Source organism: Necator americanus, chromosome IV (genome assembly GCF_031761385.1).
Source record: "Necator americanus strain Aroian chromosome IV, whole genome shotgun sequence".
Lineage (NCBI taxonomy): Eukaryota > Metazoa > Nematoda > Chromadorea > Rhabditida > Ancylostomatidae > Necator > Necator americanus.
Window position 1 is genome coordinate 27,742,672 of NC_087374.1, and position 12,411 is coordinate 27,755,082.

Here is a 12,411-nt window from a genome sequence, read left to right on the forward strand (position 1 = left end):
TCGAACATTAATTTTGTTTGTCAGCTAGCTATATTTTCCCTAATTTTGTCTGTATATATGGAACGCTGAGTGTATTTACTTCACTTTTTTCTAGAATGGAATTATTCTCTCAAGAATAACGCAAAATTCCGACTATTTGAGAACTGATCTCTGTGTTTCTAAATTTCTATAAAGTTTATTTAATTTGTTTTCTATAAAGACTATTTACCACTCTTCACACCTAGCACATTTATACGGTTCGTCGCATAATTTTTGTTCCCTTCATCAGCGCAGTACGATCAACGCGGGCAATCATAGCGCGCTCTTAGGACACTCGGTGAGCGATATCTTCCAATGTGCAGTCGGAGTAAAATGTGTTTTAAAGGCAGCATACCACAAATCCGACGTGGTGAGGGAATCCACAGCAAAAGCTGGAGATGGTGTTGTAGATTGCGGGATTAGGGGTGGATCCGCTCACGCTTCCGTAATGGTTCTAAAATACGCCGTGGGAACCTCCTTAGTTCCTACGAGAAACGTTAGAACGCTCCTCTATGTACACGTTCTGGTTCCCTCAGCAATCTATTCATAGGTTTCACTTGAATAGGCAGTCTAAGAGAACTCACTGGCTTTCGACCGCTGCGCAGCTGGATGCGGCGCGTGTGCGAGGGTGGAGTGTTGCAACTGATATCACCGTGAAAAGCGGAGTCTTTCACGCCGTTTTTTTAAACTACGATTAGGGTGAGCGGAACCGCCCCTTATCCCACAATCTTACGGCCCTGTGTAGATTTTGTCCATCGCAAATCCATACAACGTCAGATTCGTGGGGTGATTATTTCAACATAACGAGAAAGCGCGTGCTTTGTGAAGATGGTCACAGGACACCCGCTGTAATATCCGGGAAATTCCCACGAGCCTTTTTTTTAATTTTTATGTCTTTCACTATGTTTTTCGTACAATAATTGATGAATAAGGTGTGTGGCCGTTTCAAAGTTCTAGTAGTGGCCTTTTCAAAATTCGTTCTGTAGGATGTCTGTTTGGAGGGATTCAAGTTCCATTCCACTTTTTTTGTGTATTTGTGCATGACTAGCGTATCTTAAACAGTAATAATAATAAGACTCCAGAATTCCTCCTAGAAGAATGCTAACTATCCACAGTTACAAAAGAAGAAAGTCAAAAATCCAACTTCCGCAAACTGAATTATTGAAAAAGAGATGCTGGAATTAGAGAAACGTCTGAACTATCGAAAAGAGGTTTCCGCCGTGTTACGACTACGAAAGATGGAAATCGTGCCCCAGAATAAGGAAACAAAGCAAACAAAGAAACCAAAATCAAATCCTTACAAACTAAAATCTTAGATGCATCCTAGGAGTAAAAGAAACGATAGAAGTAATGGAATTCACTAAATTATACGGAAAAATGGGGAAAAAATACAGAAAAGCAAAAAGAGAAGAGGTCCTGGTAGTTTTCTGCAGTCGGTGTTCACAATTATGACAACCGATGAAATAGAAACCTTATGTGTAGGACTGTAGAAAGAAATAATTGATTTCTGGGTGATCTCCGAGATAATGCGGTCTGTCGTAGTCTGTGGAAGTGGGGAAAGTTTATGATTGTCACTTTGAATCTTCAATTCGTTTTGACACCGAAACTTAGAACAGCAACATTAAACGTGGTATGGATTTTCGTTGGACTATGTGTGTATCGGTATATATTATGTGTATAGGGGTGGTTCTCCCACCTCTCCCTGTTCTGTAAAGACGGTTCCGGAACACTGTTTCTTACGTCTTTTATTGCAAAGCGACACCCCTGCGCCCCGCCGGCGAATTTTCGAGTGAAATGAGTTGGCCACGGGGGCGTCGGAATGGATTTTCGACGTAACGAAGGTGGGAGCGGGGCGCAAGGATGGCGCGTTGCAGTAGAGGACGTCGTAAGAACCCCATTCCGAAGCCGTCTGTTCACAGTGATGCAGAAATAGATGAGCGGAACCACCTCTATACTCCAACGAAAATCCATACCACGCCAGATTTGTGGAGTGGTATGGATTTTCTTTCTTTAAAGGCAGAACCCACTAATCTTGTTGTATGGATTTCTTATGGAAGGCTTCTATACGGGGTCGTAATTTGCTCAAAACCACGTGATTCCGTTCACCTCTTCGTGATCGTCGTAATAAACGGCATGGGAACCATAGTTTTCTAGTTTTTTTAGTCCTAGTTTTTTTTTTAGTTTCTAGGAGGTGTGTTATTCATTCCGAAGCCTCTATGTACACGTTCTGTTCCCCTCATCAGTCTATTCATTAGTTCAACTTGAATATTCTGGTAAGAAGACGCTATTAATCCTCGAAAGTCCACTTGTTGACGCGGCGCGTGCGCAAGAGTGGCGCGTTGCAATGCTAGGTGTCGCAGAAAGGCGGCTTCTGGGACGTTTTTACAGAGATGCTACGGAACCACCGGTTGCCGATGACCACCTGATTTTCCACAATCTAGAAAGGTCTGCATAGAAGCTTTCCATGGGAAATCCACACCAGGTCAGATTAGTGGTATGCTGCCTTTACCAAAGGTGGGGTGTAAGGGTTGGGATCGAAGGGGTCATTCATCGCCATAGTCCGGATGAAACCAGCGATGATCCCACCTCGGTACCATTCGCTAGCTCCACGGCGCTTCGAGTCCAACCGCTTACAAAACTGCACCGAACTTTAGGTCATTTTGACACGATTACGGTATCGACGAACATTTCCACTTTTGAGTGTTGATTTTCTGTCCACGCGTTACCCAAAAGTGCTGGTAGTACTTTGCCAGTAGATGACATACTAGTTACTGTCAATTTCCAATTAAAAACACATACAGTGCGTCCCTAACACAGAAAAAAAAAATCCCACATGGCCGCTACTTGACCAGCAATTCCCAATGACAAATGAAAGCCACCGGCCGTCGGGGCACACAAATTAGGCGTCAGATCCCGAGCGCGTCTACATGTGCAGATCTGGCATTGAACCATTCGTCTTCCTGGTTGCGTGGTGTTCATCCGGCTCATTTCTTCTGAGTTTTCTGTTGTTTGCTACTTCAGTTCTAGCCTAAGAAGTAGTTTGGATTTTAAACTGTTCTTTTTCTCCTTACGATAACATCTTTTGAACGTACAACTTTAACTACTATTAACTAGTGCCGAACTCGCTATAAGTCGTTCAGTTCCGCGAAATAATAATTATCAATGAAAAGAAGTGGGGGAATTGTCGGTTTTTGTGGAGAGTTTTCTGTTCCATGATTAGTGTTTTGCTTTCGTTTCGTTCTATCATTTAAGCAATCTGGTAACTAGCATGTCAGTACTCTAAGAAGTTATTTTCAGTCTTCTTCAGCTGATGAACATTTTTCTTTTTACCCATATTTCGTTTATACCAGAAAATGTACATGCACAGCATCACCGTTCATGTTTTGGCTTCCTTTTTAGCTCTGCTTTTTATATCGTAATGCTGTCGGGAAGTTATCGTGCATTCTATTTTGTGAAGTTCCTCTCCTTTGCTCATTTTCCTCAATATGCGAGCGAATATTTGCCAGATCATGGCCGATTATGGCTTTCCAAACGAAGCACTGAGTGGCTTCGCAGCTGCTGTTGATGGAGAAAATAGTTCTTCACAACAGTATGAAGAGTCTTCGCCCGGCTATCAACATGCTCCGTCGCCACAACGATCCGCTACTGATGGATCGCCGCGACCTGAGGACTACGAAAGGGTGTTGTCACCTCGAGCAGAAAGTTCTGTTAGTACGCCTTCACATGTATCCGCTCCATCATCGCCGTTGTCTGCGCATGCTGATGAGTGGGTTTTTTTTCAATGCTTGTTAATGTTAATTCGATTCAATAGGTAATACTGGACTTAACAAGTGCAAAAAAAAAAAAACTAAAGTCGTCTTTACAAACGTACCAATTTAGTTCCGAGTTGACAGTTCTTTTAATTCGAAGTAGTACTAGTTAGTATAAGTATGTTTCAACATTATACAGTTGGAACTATATAAATCTACTTATTTCTTAACCATGTAACAAGATGTGCCGTCAAATCAACCATGAGAGCATATGACGCACGAAATTCTTCGGATTAACTGAAAATTTTGTTCCCAGGCACTCTGTCTACATCATTCTTCTCTAAATCACTTTTCTTTAAAACATAATATTTGAAATGTAATAAAATAGGAAGTATCACGAAGAAGTGTGCTAATAGTTTGCTTACAACTGTTGTGATATCTAGATATACTTATGTGGTTTCGCATTGGGCAACTATTTTGACACCGTTGATAACAAATATTTTTAGAAAAAGTTGCCGTAACAAGTAAATATTTCGTCATACAACAAACTATAATTGTCATAAAACTATTTTGATCGAAACAGAGTATCGTGTATCGCTGAGAATTTGATATTGCCGTCAATGTTAATTTAAAATTGTACATTATTATAAAGTTCAGCTCGGGCGAAGAATTCAATGCTGACAGTCCGAACGTCCCAGGTTCACCTGAAGCAAACAACTCCCGTGATCAGCCAGAAAATTATAATCCTACGTCACCACTTCAAGATTTTCCTTCCTCATCGAGATCACCGCAACAAACTGAAGGATCCGCCCCTCAGTCTCCTCGATATCGGGAAGATGACGGCGACGAAAAGAGGTATTTTCATAACTAAGCTTTCTAAACAACCCCTCATTTACGACAAGGTTCCAATTTATGATTTACAGCGATGTGGAGGCGGTGAAGACAGGTTCAGATGACGACGAAGACGCTCGAAAAAAGAGATCAGCCGCTGAATCTGGGGGCGAAGATGGTACACAGAGACCTTTTTTGGTTTTTTTTCCTTTGAAAATTAATTTCGCGACTATTCAGATGAGGGCGATGAAGAAATGAGTCGAAAGCGACGACGTATAGTAAATTCAGATGATAGCGATAATGAGGAATCTGGGTCAAAGTGAGTCCAATCAGTTTTTCCATTTGAAGCTTCAGTTCTAGCAATGTAGTGACAAAGTTTTAGGAAAAACCTACTGGATTCAGATGATTCGGATGACGAAATGGACGAAGAGCAGAGAAAAAAGAAGGTTTTCTATTGCTTTGCTTTCAGTTTTCAGTTGTAAAACACTGATAAACCAAACCTAACTTCACAACTCTCGCAGCTTGGCAATTTGATGGTAAACATCTTTGGAGAAGACGTAGACGAAGATGCTGACGCTTCAAGAGATGCAGATGGCGACCAAGATGACGAAGAGGGGGATCGAGAACGGGAACAAGCAGTTCAGGATGAAGAAGGTTATGAAGACGACTACGGAGACCGTAATAAAGAAGACAGAGACAACGCGTAAATTTCTAGTTTCCTTTTCTTGTGTTTACAACCAAGATCAGAAAATTGCATGACTATTTTTTACTACGAGCTCTACTGTAAAATTGTGATTCTCTGGTTAAAAATTTGTTTTGCATATGATTTTCCGTTTTTGAGATTTGTTTACAGTTTATGTGTTTGTTTGCTGACTGTACTGTATAAGTGAATTGCAGGGGCTTCGAATGGGACTTTGACGTAATGCTTAGGGAAAAGAAAGCGGAAAGGAAGAAGAAAAGAAGAAAACGTGATACGGGTATTGATATTATAAACGACGATGATGGTATAATTGCACATATGGTCTCTGCCATGAAGAATGCTGCTAAGGTGGGCTCGTCTACTTTATCTTGGACCTTAGTAGAAATCAGCTGTTGTTGTTCCCAGGATGATCGTCATTCGAATACTGAAAGGAAACCGGCGTTGAAGAAGAGAAAGATGCTTGGTGATGTGAAGATGATGCTGTTGAGGGTACGGTATTTTATGCTCAGATTTTATCTGTATTTTCATCACCAGCGTGAGAGGCCGTGATTCTTGCAGCTGGCCCTCTTAATACTGTTTTTCCAACACATAGTGCAGTGCAAAGCTGAGGCCGTCAGCGGCACATTAGCCAACTATGCAATAAAGGATAAGGTTTCTGGCGTTAATCAATCTGCTTGGGATGAGAACCTCCGATCGATTGTGCAGGAAGCGGAACCTCTAACCGCTACACTATATCCGCCCCCAACTATGCAATAGGTCTTCTGAAATATCCAAATTTGATGTGCTTTTGACGTTTGAGTGTCCGCAGACATTCGCAACGGACGAATGGACAATTTTGTACTTTATATAATGGTAGATAATATATCATTTTGCAGTAGTTGCAATTTTCCTTCTCACATCACTTCGTTTGAGCGTTTTTTTCGCAAAAGAATGGTAGCGGGTTTTCCACATTATGATTTCAAAAGCAAGTCAAGTTCACCCAATCTGGCATCGTAGAGTTTGATTGTGACACTCTAAGCAACCAAGATGTTTTGATCTTTATCTGGCTAACGGATTTCGGCGTCGTCGCCTTCTTCAACTAAAAAAAACGAAAATTTCAAGAGCGTTAGTGGAGTTTTGTTGTTTTTAAAACAGCTGATAAGCAGATTTGGACCCCTTCAAATAATCATGGTCGCTTCTTGATGTGATGTTTTCGTAGCAACAATCTTTGAATTTGTTTTAGCGGCTTGGTTTTCTATTTTTCAGCATCTTAACTGTGTGAGTTATAGATGGACATGCTGGAAGCGATGATCGATGGTGGAATGATGAGTGCAGTATCTGAATGGTTGGCTCCATTACCCGACAAAAGTCTTCCAGCTCTTGAAATTAGAACAGAACTGCTGAAAATTTTGCAAGGTTTCGGTCGACTGGATCAGGTAGTGTGGTTGTTCTGGTGATTGAAAGTTATCTTTGATTATTTTTGGATTGTGCTACTGGATTTTTTTCCTTTTAAAAACAACGCATGTTTAATACGTTACATGTGTAGGGAGTCTTGAAACAGTCTGGACTGGGAAGAGCTGTGATGTTGTTGTACAAACACCCACGAGAGACAAAAGAGAACAAAGCGATGGCGGCTCATATTATACGAGAATGGTCCAGACCAATATTTCAGGTAGAACAAATATAACTGTCGTGCTTCTAACATGAAATTTCGTATGATGTCCTGGTGTTGGTCCTGTATTTGTATTTTTCAGCTAGACACTGACTTCCGTTCTGTTTCTCGTGAAGAACGTGTGCAAAGAGATTTAGACCATATGTCAACTGCTAAAAAAAGGAAAATGAAGTATGTTCTTCGTATTGAAAAATTATCTACGAACATCTATTCCATAGTGTAGTTCAACTATTTCAACACGCAGATATAAATGGAATGTCTTAGAGATACGTGTATCAGAAAAGGATTCAGCTATATGCAATAAAGATAGGTTTTAATGGCTCTGAATTACTCATCCTAGACTTTTAGAAACAGCGGGAATTTCGAGGCATTTATGCGCTAATGTTCTCCTGCTTGGAGTAGATTTCAAATTATGCTACCATCTCCACTTGAAGTTGAGGGTTTTGTTTCATAGGCGGGATGCTACGAGATTGACGATGCTGATTTTCCTCACGACAAGATAGGAAAAAGTGTATTGGTCACTGGTATGAGCGTGATCGCTATCAATCCTCCCTAGTCGTCCTGTCACTATATTCGTACGCTCGTAGGCTCTGCGCCTACGAGCGTACGAAAATCAATCTTTTTTACTCAATAGTCCATCATTCAAGCAAACGAATGAATTTGCTGCTAAGGGAACCAGCGCCTTCTAAGGTGCCTCAGAGGAATCTCGAACAACAATGCAGTTGCCCATGCCGTTTTTCAGGGCGATTATGGAGAACTGCGTGTGATCACTTTCGTACTCGTGATTCACACCTTTAAATCTTTCTTTAGTAGAGAGATCCCAACATCGTTAGTAACTTCCAAAAGCAACATTTGCAGAACTTTTTGAGCTTGGATGCTCTTCACTACTAGGTATCAACAGGAACGTAGTTCTCAGGTATCAGAATGAAAAAACTCAGATTAACATATCCAGGCACATAACTGCTGAAGGCACGCTTGACAAAATGAATTACGGACTAAAATTCCGAGTTCATTTGGTTGTATTCGCAGGCAGGGTTGCACATTTTCACTGTTACAATTGTGAACTACCTCTCGGCCCTTTTAAATGGTAGAGATTGTGAATTCCGCGAACATTACGATTAAGGTATAGATGTAAAATTGCATAATTACGGATGCAATACTATTCAAGTAACGGTTAGTACGGTTAGTGTGCGTCACTGAGTTGTTCTCGTTAGTTGAACTATCTTGATCCAAACATTCCTCAGTTTTATTTATTATGTGCGTTTGTACTAAAATGAGTCAATTCTATTACTACTATTTAAATTACTTTCGTAAATAAATTGTTCTAGTGATAGGTATTGTTATTTGAAAAGGATGTGCTCGTCCGAAACGCCAATAACCTTTGATAATAAACGATAGCAATAATTTCAGTGGAGAGGCTGGACCATCTGATCAACAAGCCACTCCAAAAGAACCTGAGAAAACGATCAACAGAGCTCGTGTTCCAAGACCTTCAACCAAGGATTATGTTGTGAGACCAAAGTCGAATGTGGAAGGGGAGTTTAAGGTTAGATGTTGTTTCTATCAAACATTTAATGCGTTCAATATAATTTTAATATTCAATCATCATTCATCTTCACTATTAGATCAGGGTAGAAGAATTTTTCAGGGTGAGAGGAAAGGAAGAGGATTTGCTCGTCTTGATAAAGCTCAACGTGACTTTATGGAACGAACGAAGAAAATGAAGGTTAAAAGAGCTGTTGGAGTGTCACTAGAAGGCAGAAATATGGCTCTGTGATGTATTCGTACTAGGTGGTGTATTCATACAGTATTGCGTCTTGTGGTACTTGCAAGTCATAGACTGAACAACGATCTTCGTTCTTAGTAACCTTTCGCTGCTTTCTTGATCCTGAAGTACGTAAAAGTCTCTAACGTTTCTAGTGGTGCACTTCATCTTACCATGTTTGGTTTCACTTTGACGGTTATAATCGTATTTCAAAAGAATTGTAATGTAATAATAATAATAGTTTAAAAAGTAGTTGTACGATTGTTTGGTGTTTGCTGAATATCGCAACGTTCGTTTTATCCGGACTGTGGAAAACAACAAGTGTTGTGAGTGAGAATTTTGGTCAGCAGATATAACTCACATTTGTACGGAAGTTTCTTTCAATGAAATACACTACGTAGTCGATATGCAGTGATTGATTTAGATATTGTCATCTTATTGAATGTGTAGACCTGACAACACATTTTTGAGTGAAGATTACTTGAATAAAAATACTCCCAGGGCATTCTGTTTGAGTTGAATATTAATAGGTGCTTTGTGAAAGGATCCGCTTTAGAAAGTTTTAGTTGCGTTCAGTTCATGGCTAACTACTTATTCGCTTACATCGTCGGGCTCATTAAGGAAATTTTGCGAACATTGAAATCCATAGAAAGAGCACTGCCCAGTGGAGCCACTAGTTTCGAGATCTACTCGTTAATTACTATAGCACTCACTATATACAACGTAACGCAACACGCAAATCGGAGGGCCTAACACCGTGGTCCAGATCGACGGAAGTCCATTGTGCGCTGCAAATACAACGTAGGCCACGTCGTTCGCTAGACTGGTTCGTTAGAGATATTCAGGTTGGAGCGAAGCTTGTTTTCGTGAGGTTACGGACGTTTGGAGCTCTGCAAATCTCGGGGTTATTGTCCGGGAGTATGTGTTACCGAGAGGTGTCATAGGATAGGATAGGATTGTACATGCAAGACAACGAAGGTGCTTGGTCTCACTCAAAGGCTGAAATTCGCTCCCATCACGTACCGAAAGGCGACCCTTTGCACGATCGGCACGATCACTTTTACGAATCTCTTCAGAAGTTGCGATTTAACAGGGAACATCTCTTCTACAATCTATGGAAGCAGATCGCCACGAACAATCCCACTTCTTGACAGATTTGATAATCTAACAGCCTTTCATAAAGGTCACACCCAATTCAAAAGCGTTTGAGGCTACAACCTTGTGAATACAAATGAACTCGCGCATAACAACTATTGAATGCTACATTTTTTCTTGGCAAAAATGATAGTCGGTTAGTTCAGGTAATTATGTCAATTAATTAATTATTACTAAATTAGTCAATCTCTCTTCATTGGCACCAGATCTCAAAGAACCTGCTCAATTAGCTATTACTATCAATTTTGGGGTGTATCCACAACCGACCGCATACCTATGTACTTACTTACTTAATCGGCAGGCTGGTATTATCGAATAACGCGATTGCCCGCCTTGAACATAGCTCTGCCGAGCCTTGTCGATCTTCTTGGAGAGTTTGCACGGAATCAGTCTATTTGTCGCTATTCCATATCCTGCGAAACCCTAAAACCTTACGTCTTGCTCGAACTGCGTATACACGTCGAGTTTCCTCAAGTTCTCTTTCACCACCTCCGACCAGAACTTTCTTTTACGACCAGTCGGCCTTTTCCAGTCCACGTTTGGGACATCCTAAGAACAACTTGGAAAAGACGATCGCACCGTCTCCTCATAACGTGACCAAAGAAATGAAAAAGGCTTTTCTGTGCCCAAGATGATGATGATTTAAGATGATGATACCTTCCACGTGACATCCGGCGGTACATCACATCAAATTCCCCATGAAGCTCCTGTGGCATACCTAAAAGCAAAACTAGCCATGCAGCCGTCTAAGTAGCTTCCTTTCCGTGCAATCAAGTCTTTTCATCCCCGTAGACGATGATGCACAAGTCTCCAATTCATACATCATGATCCGCAATTTGATGATGACCACGATCATCATGATCATCATCAAATTGTGAATAAGTAGACTCTCAAGGGTATATGCAGAAGTGGTCTTAGCGCATATTTGCTGAATAACTTTCTCGCGGCTGCAGTTATTCTTTAGCACACAGCCTAGGTCACAGAACTCATCGGCGAGTTCCATCGACACTCTGTTTACAATAATTCCCGTTCGAGGTCTACGGCTGGTGTTCAAACTGCAGCAGTTGTTTGCCGATTCATGCCATGAAGTAGACGAATAAAGTTTCCTGGTATTTAATCGGCACAAAGACGGCCTCGATCTGGAGGGTCTAAGGCGGCTCTAAAGTTCAAATAGGCTAATTGCACTGGCTTCGAATACCGCTACCACATTTCGATCATTTCCTGATGATGAGCAGCTGGTCAATCGTAGATAGGCTAGGACTAAAGCCAGCTTGCCGTTTTTTCTTCGCGATGTTCAATAAGGCAGTCCAGGATAATTTTCCAAAACCTTGCGCACAACGCGCAGCGGAAAGATTCCTCGATAGTTCCTAGGGTTCGTGACGGATAACCTCCACGAATTAGGTATCCTTTCGTCGATCCATATTGAAAAGCAGGCTAAAGCATAGGTTTTCTGTGGGTTCTTGTCCTCCCTGCCCTTTTCACTCCTTCGCTCTTGACGTGCATTCGTTTTCGCGGTCTTTTTGCAGCTGGCGACGCAACTTCCTCCAAGACGCTTTTCTGGCTGACTTTGCCAGTGCTGCGCGCCTAACTCCTCCAACTTTTCATGGGTCTCCTTAGCCACATAGGACCTTAGCGTTATCGTGGAGGGGGTGCACCGAAACTCATCTCGGCCGTTTTTCTCGCGATGCGAGCTTCTGGAGCTGACCAGCATATAGGGAACCGGTGACTGTGTGGCCTTGTGGGAGCACGTCATAAAACAGCATTACCCTCGAATCCCAGAAGCAACAAAAGGAACGCTTTTTGGGGTGGAGGTATGATTTGGCTTGCATCCGCGGGCCTTCTCCTTGAGGGACCCACACGACACGGTGCGCGTTGGAGTCGTAGAGAACCCTACTCTCATCTCCAGTAATAAGATCTTCAAGAACCTCCTTTCGATGCGAGCGAAGCACGAGAGATTGACAGATGGATACCCGGGTAAACCGGGTGCCATCCGTCAAGGTATGAGGGATCCATCGAACCAGCACTTTTTTGTAGCCGATGGCCTGATGCGACTGGCGACTGTTGAATGGCTACACACGAGTCTTGTCGCAAGACTACGGGTGTTGATCTCCGGATCCTCTTTGGCAGCGTCGAGAAAGGAGGAGTTTTCGACAGTGTGGAACGTTCCTACCGGGTTTGTCTTCGAAATCGGTGTCTCCGCTTGTGAAGCGAGCGAACCAGACCTTGACAATCCTGATGGTAGTGGTGCCCTCGCCCAATCTGCTGTGGATATTGCGGGCTGCTGCCGTTGCTCCACTGCCGCCGCGCCATTCACAGAGGATGGCTCGAAGTTGCTCTTGCGTAATTGACATCGTGATTAAAGTTAAGGAAGGGCCCCCGGCTATATAGAGCTATTGTGGAGAAATTTCGAAAATGTTCTACAACTGCAACATGGTCCAACATGGGTTCCGCCAAAAAAGTGGAAAGTTCTGGAAATTTCGAATGATGGGTGACAACAGTTCTTGTCCAACCTATTAGAATCTCAACTTCAGTATGAGATCAT

At 42.0% G+C, this 12,411-nt stretch overlaps 2 protein-coding genes across 2 annotated transcripts; both read left to right on the forward strand.

Annotated features, from left to right (window-relative positions):
* Positions 1-3,527: 3,527 nt before the first annotated feature.
* Positions 3,528-8,726, forward strand: RB195_002939 (uncharacterized protein; the record flags this gene model as incomplete). Its single annotated transcript, XM_013447477.2, has 13 exons — positions 3,528-3,784; positions 4,425-4,622; positions 4,691-4,776; positions 4,836-4,917; positions 4,981-5,044; positions 5,120-5,301; positions 5,496-5,646; positions 5,704-5,787; positions 6,567-6,713; positions 6,824-6,949; positions 7,032-7,120; positions 8,360-8,495; positions 8,598-8,726. 13 exons carry the CDS (start codon positions 3,528-3,530, stop codon positions 8,724-8,726), a joined length of 1,731 nt encoding a protein of 576 aa, XP_013302931.2.
* Positions 8,727-11,803: 3,077 nt separating this feature from the next.
* Positions 11,804-12,217, forward strand: RB195_002940 (uncharacterized protein; the record flags this gene model as incomplete). Its single annotated transcript, XM_064200408.1, has 1 exon — positions 11,804-12,217. One exon carries the CDS (start codon positions 11,804-11,806, stop codon positions 12,215-12,217), a length of 414 nt encoding a protein of 137 aa, XP_064056289.1.
* Between the last annotated feature and the right edge of the window lie 194 nt (positions 12,218-12,411).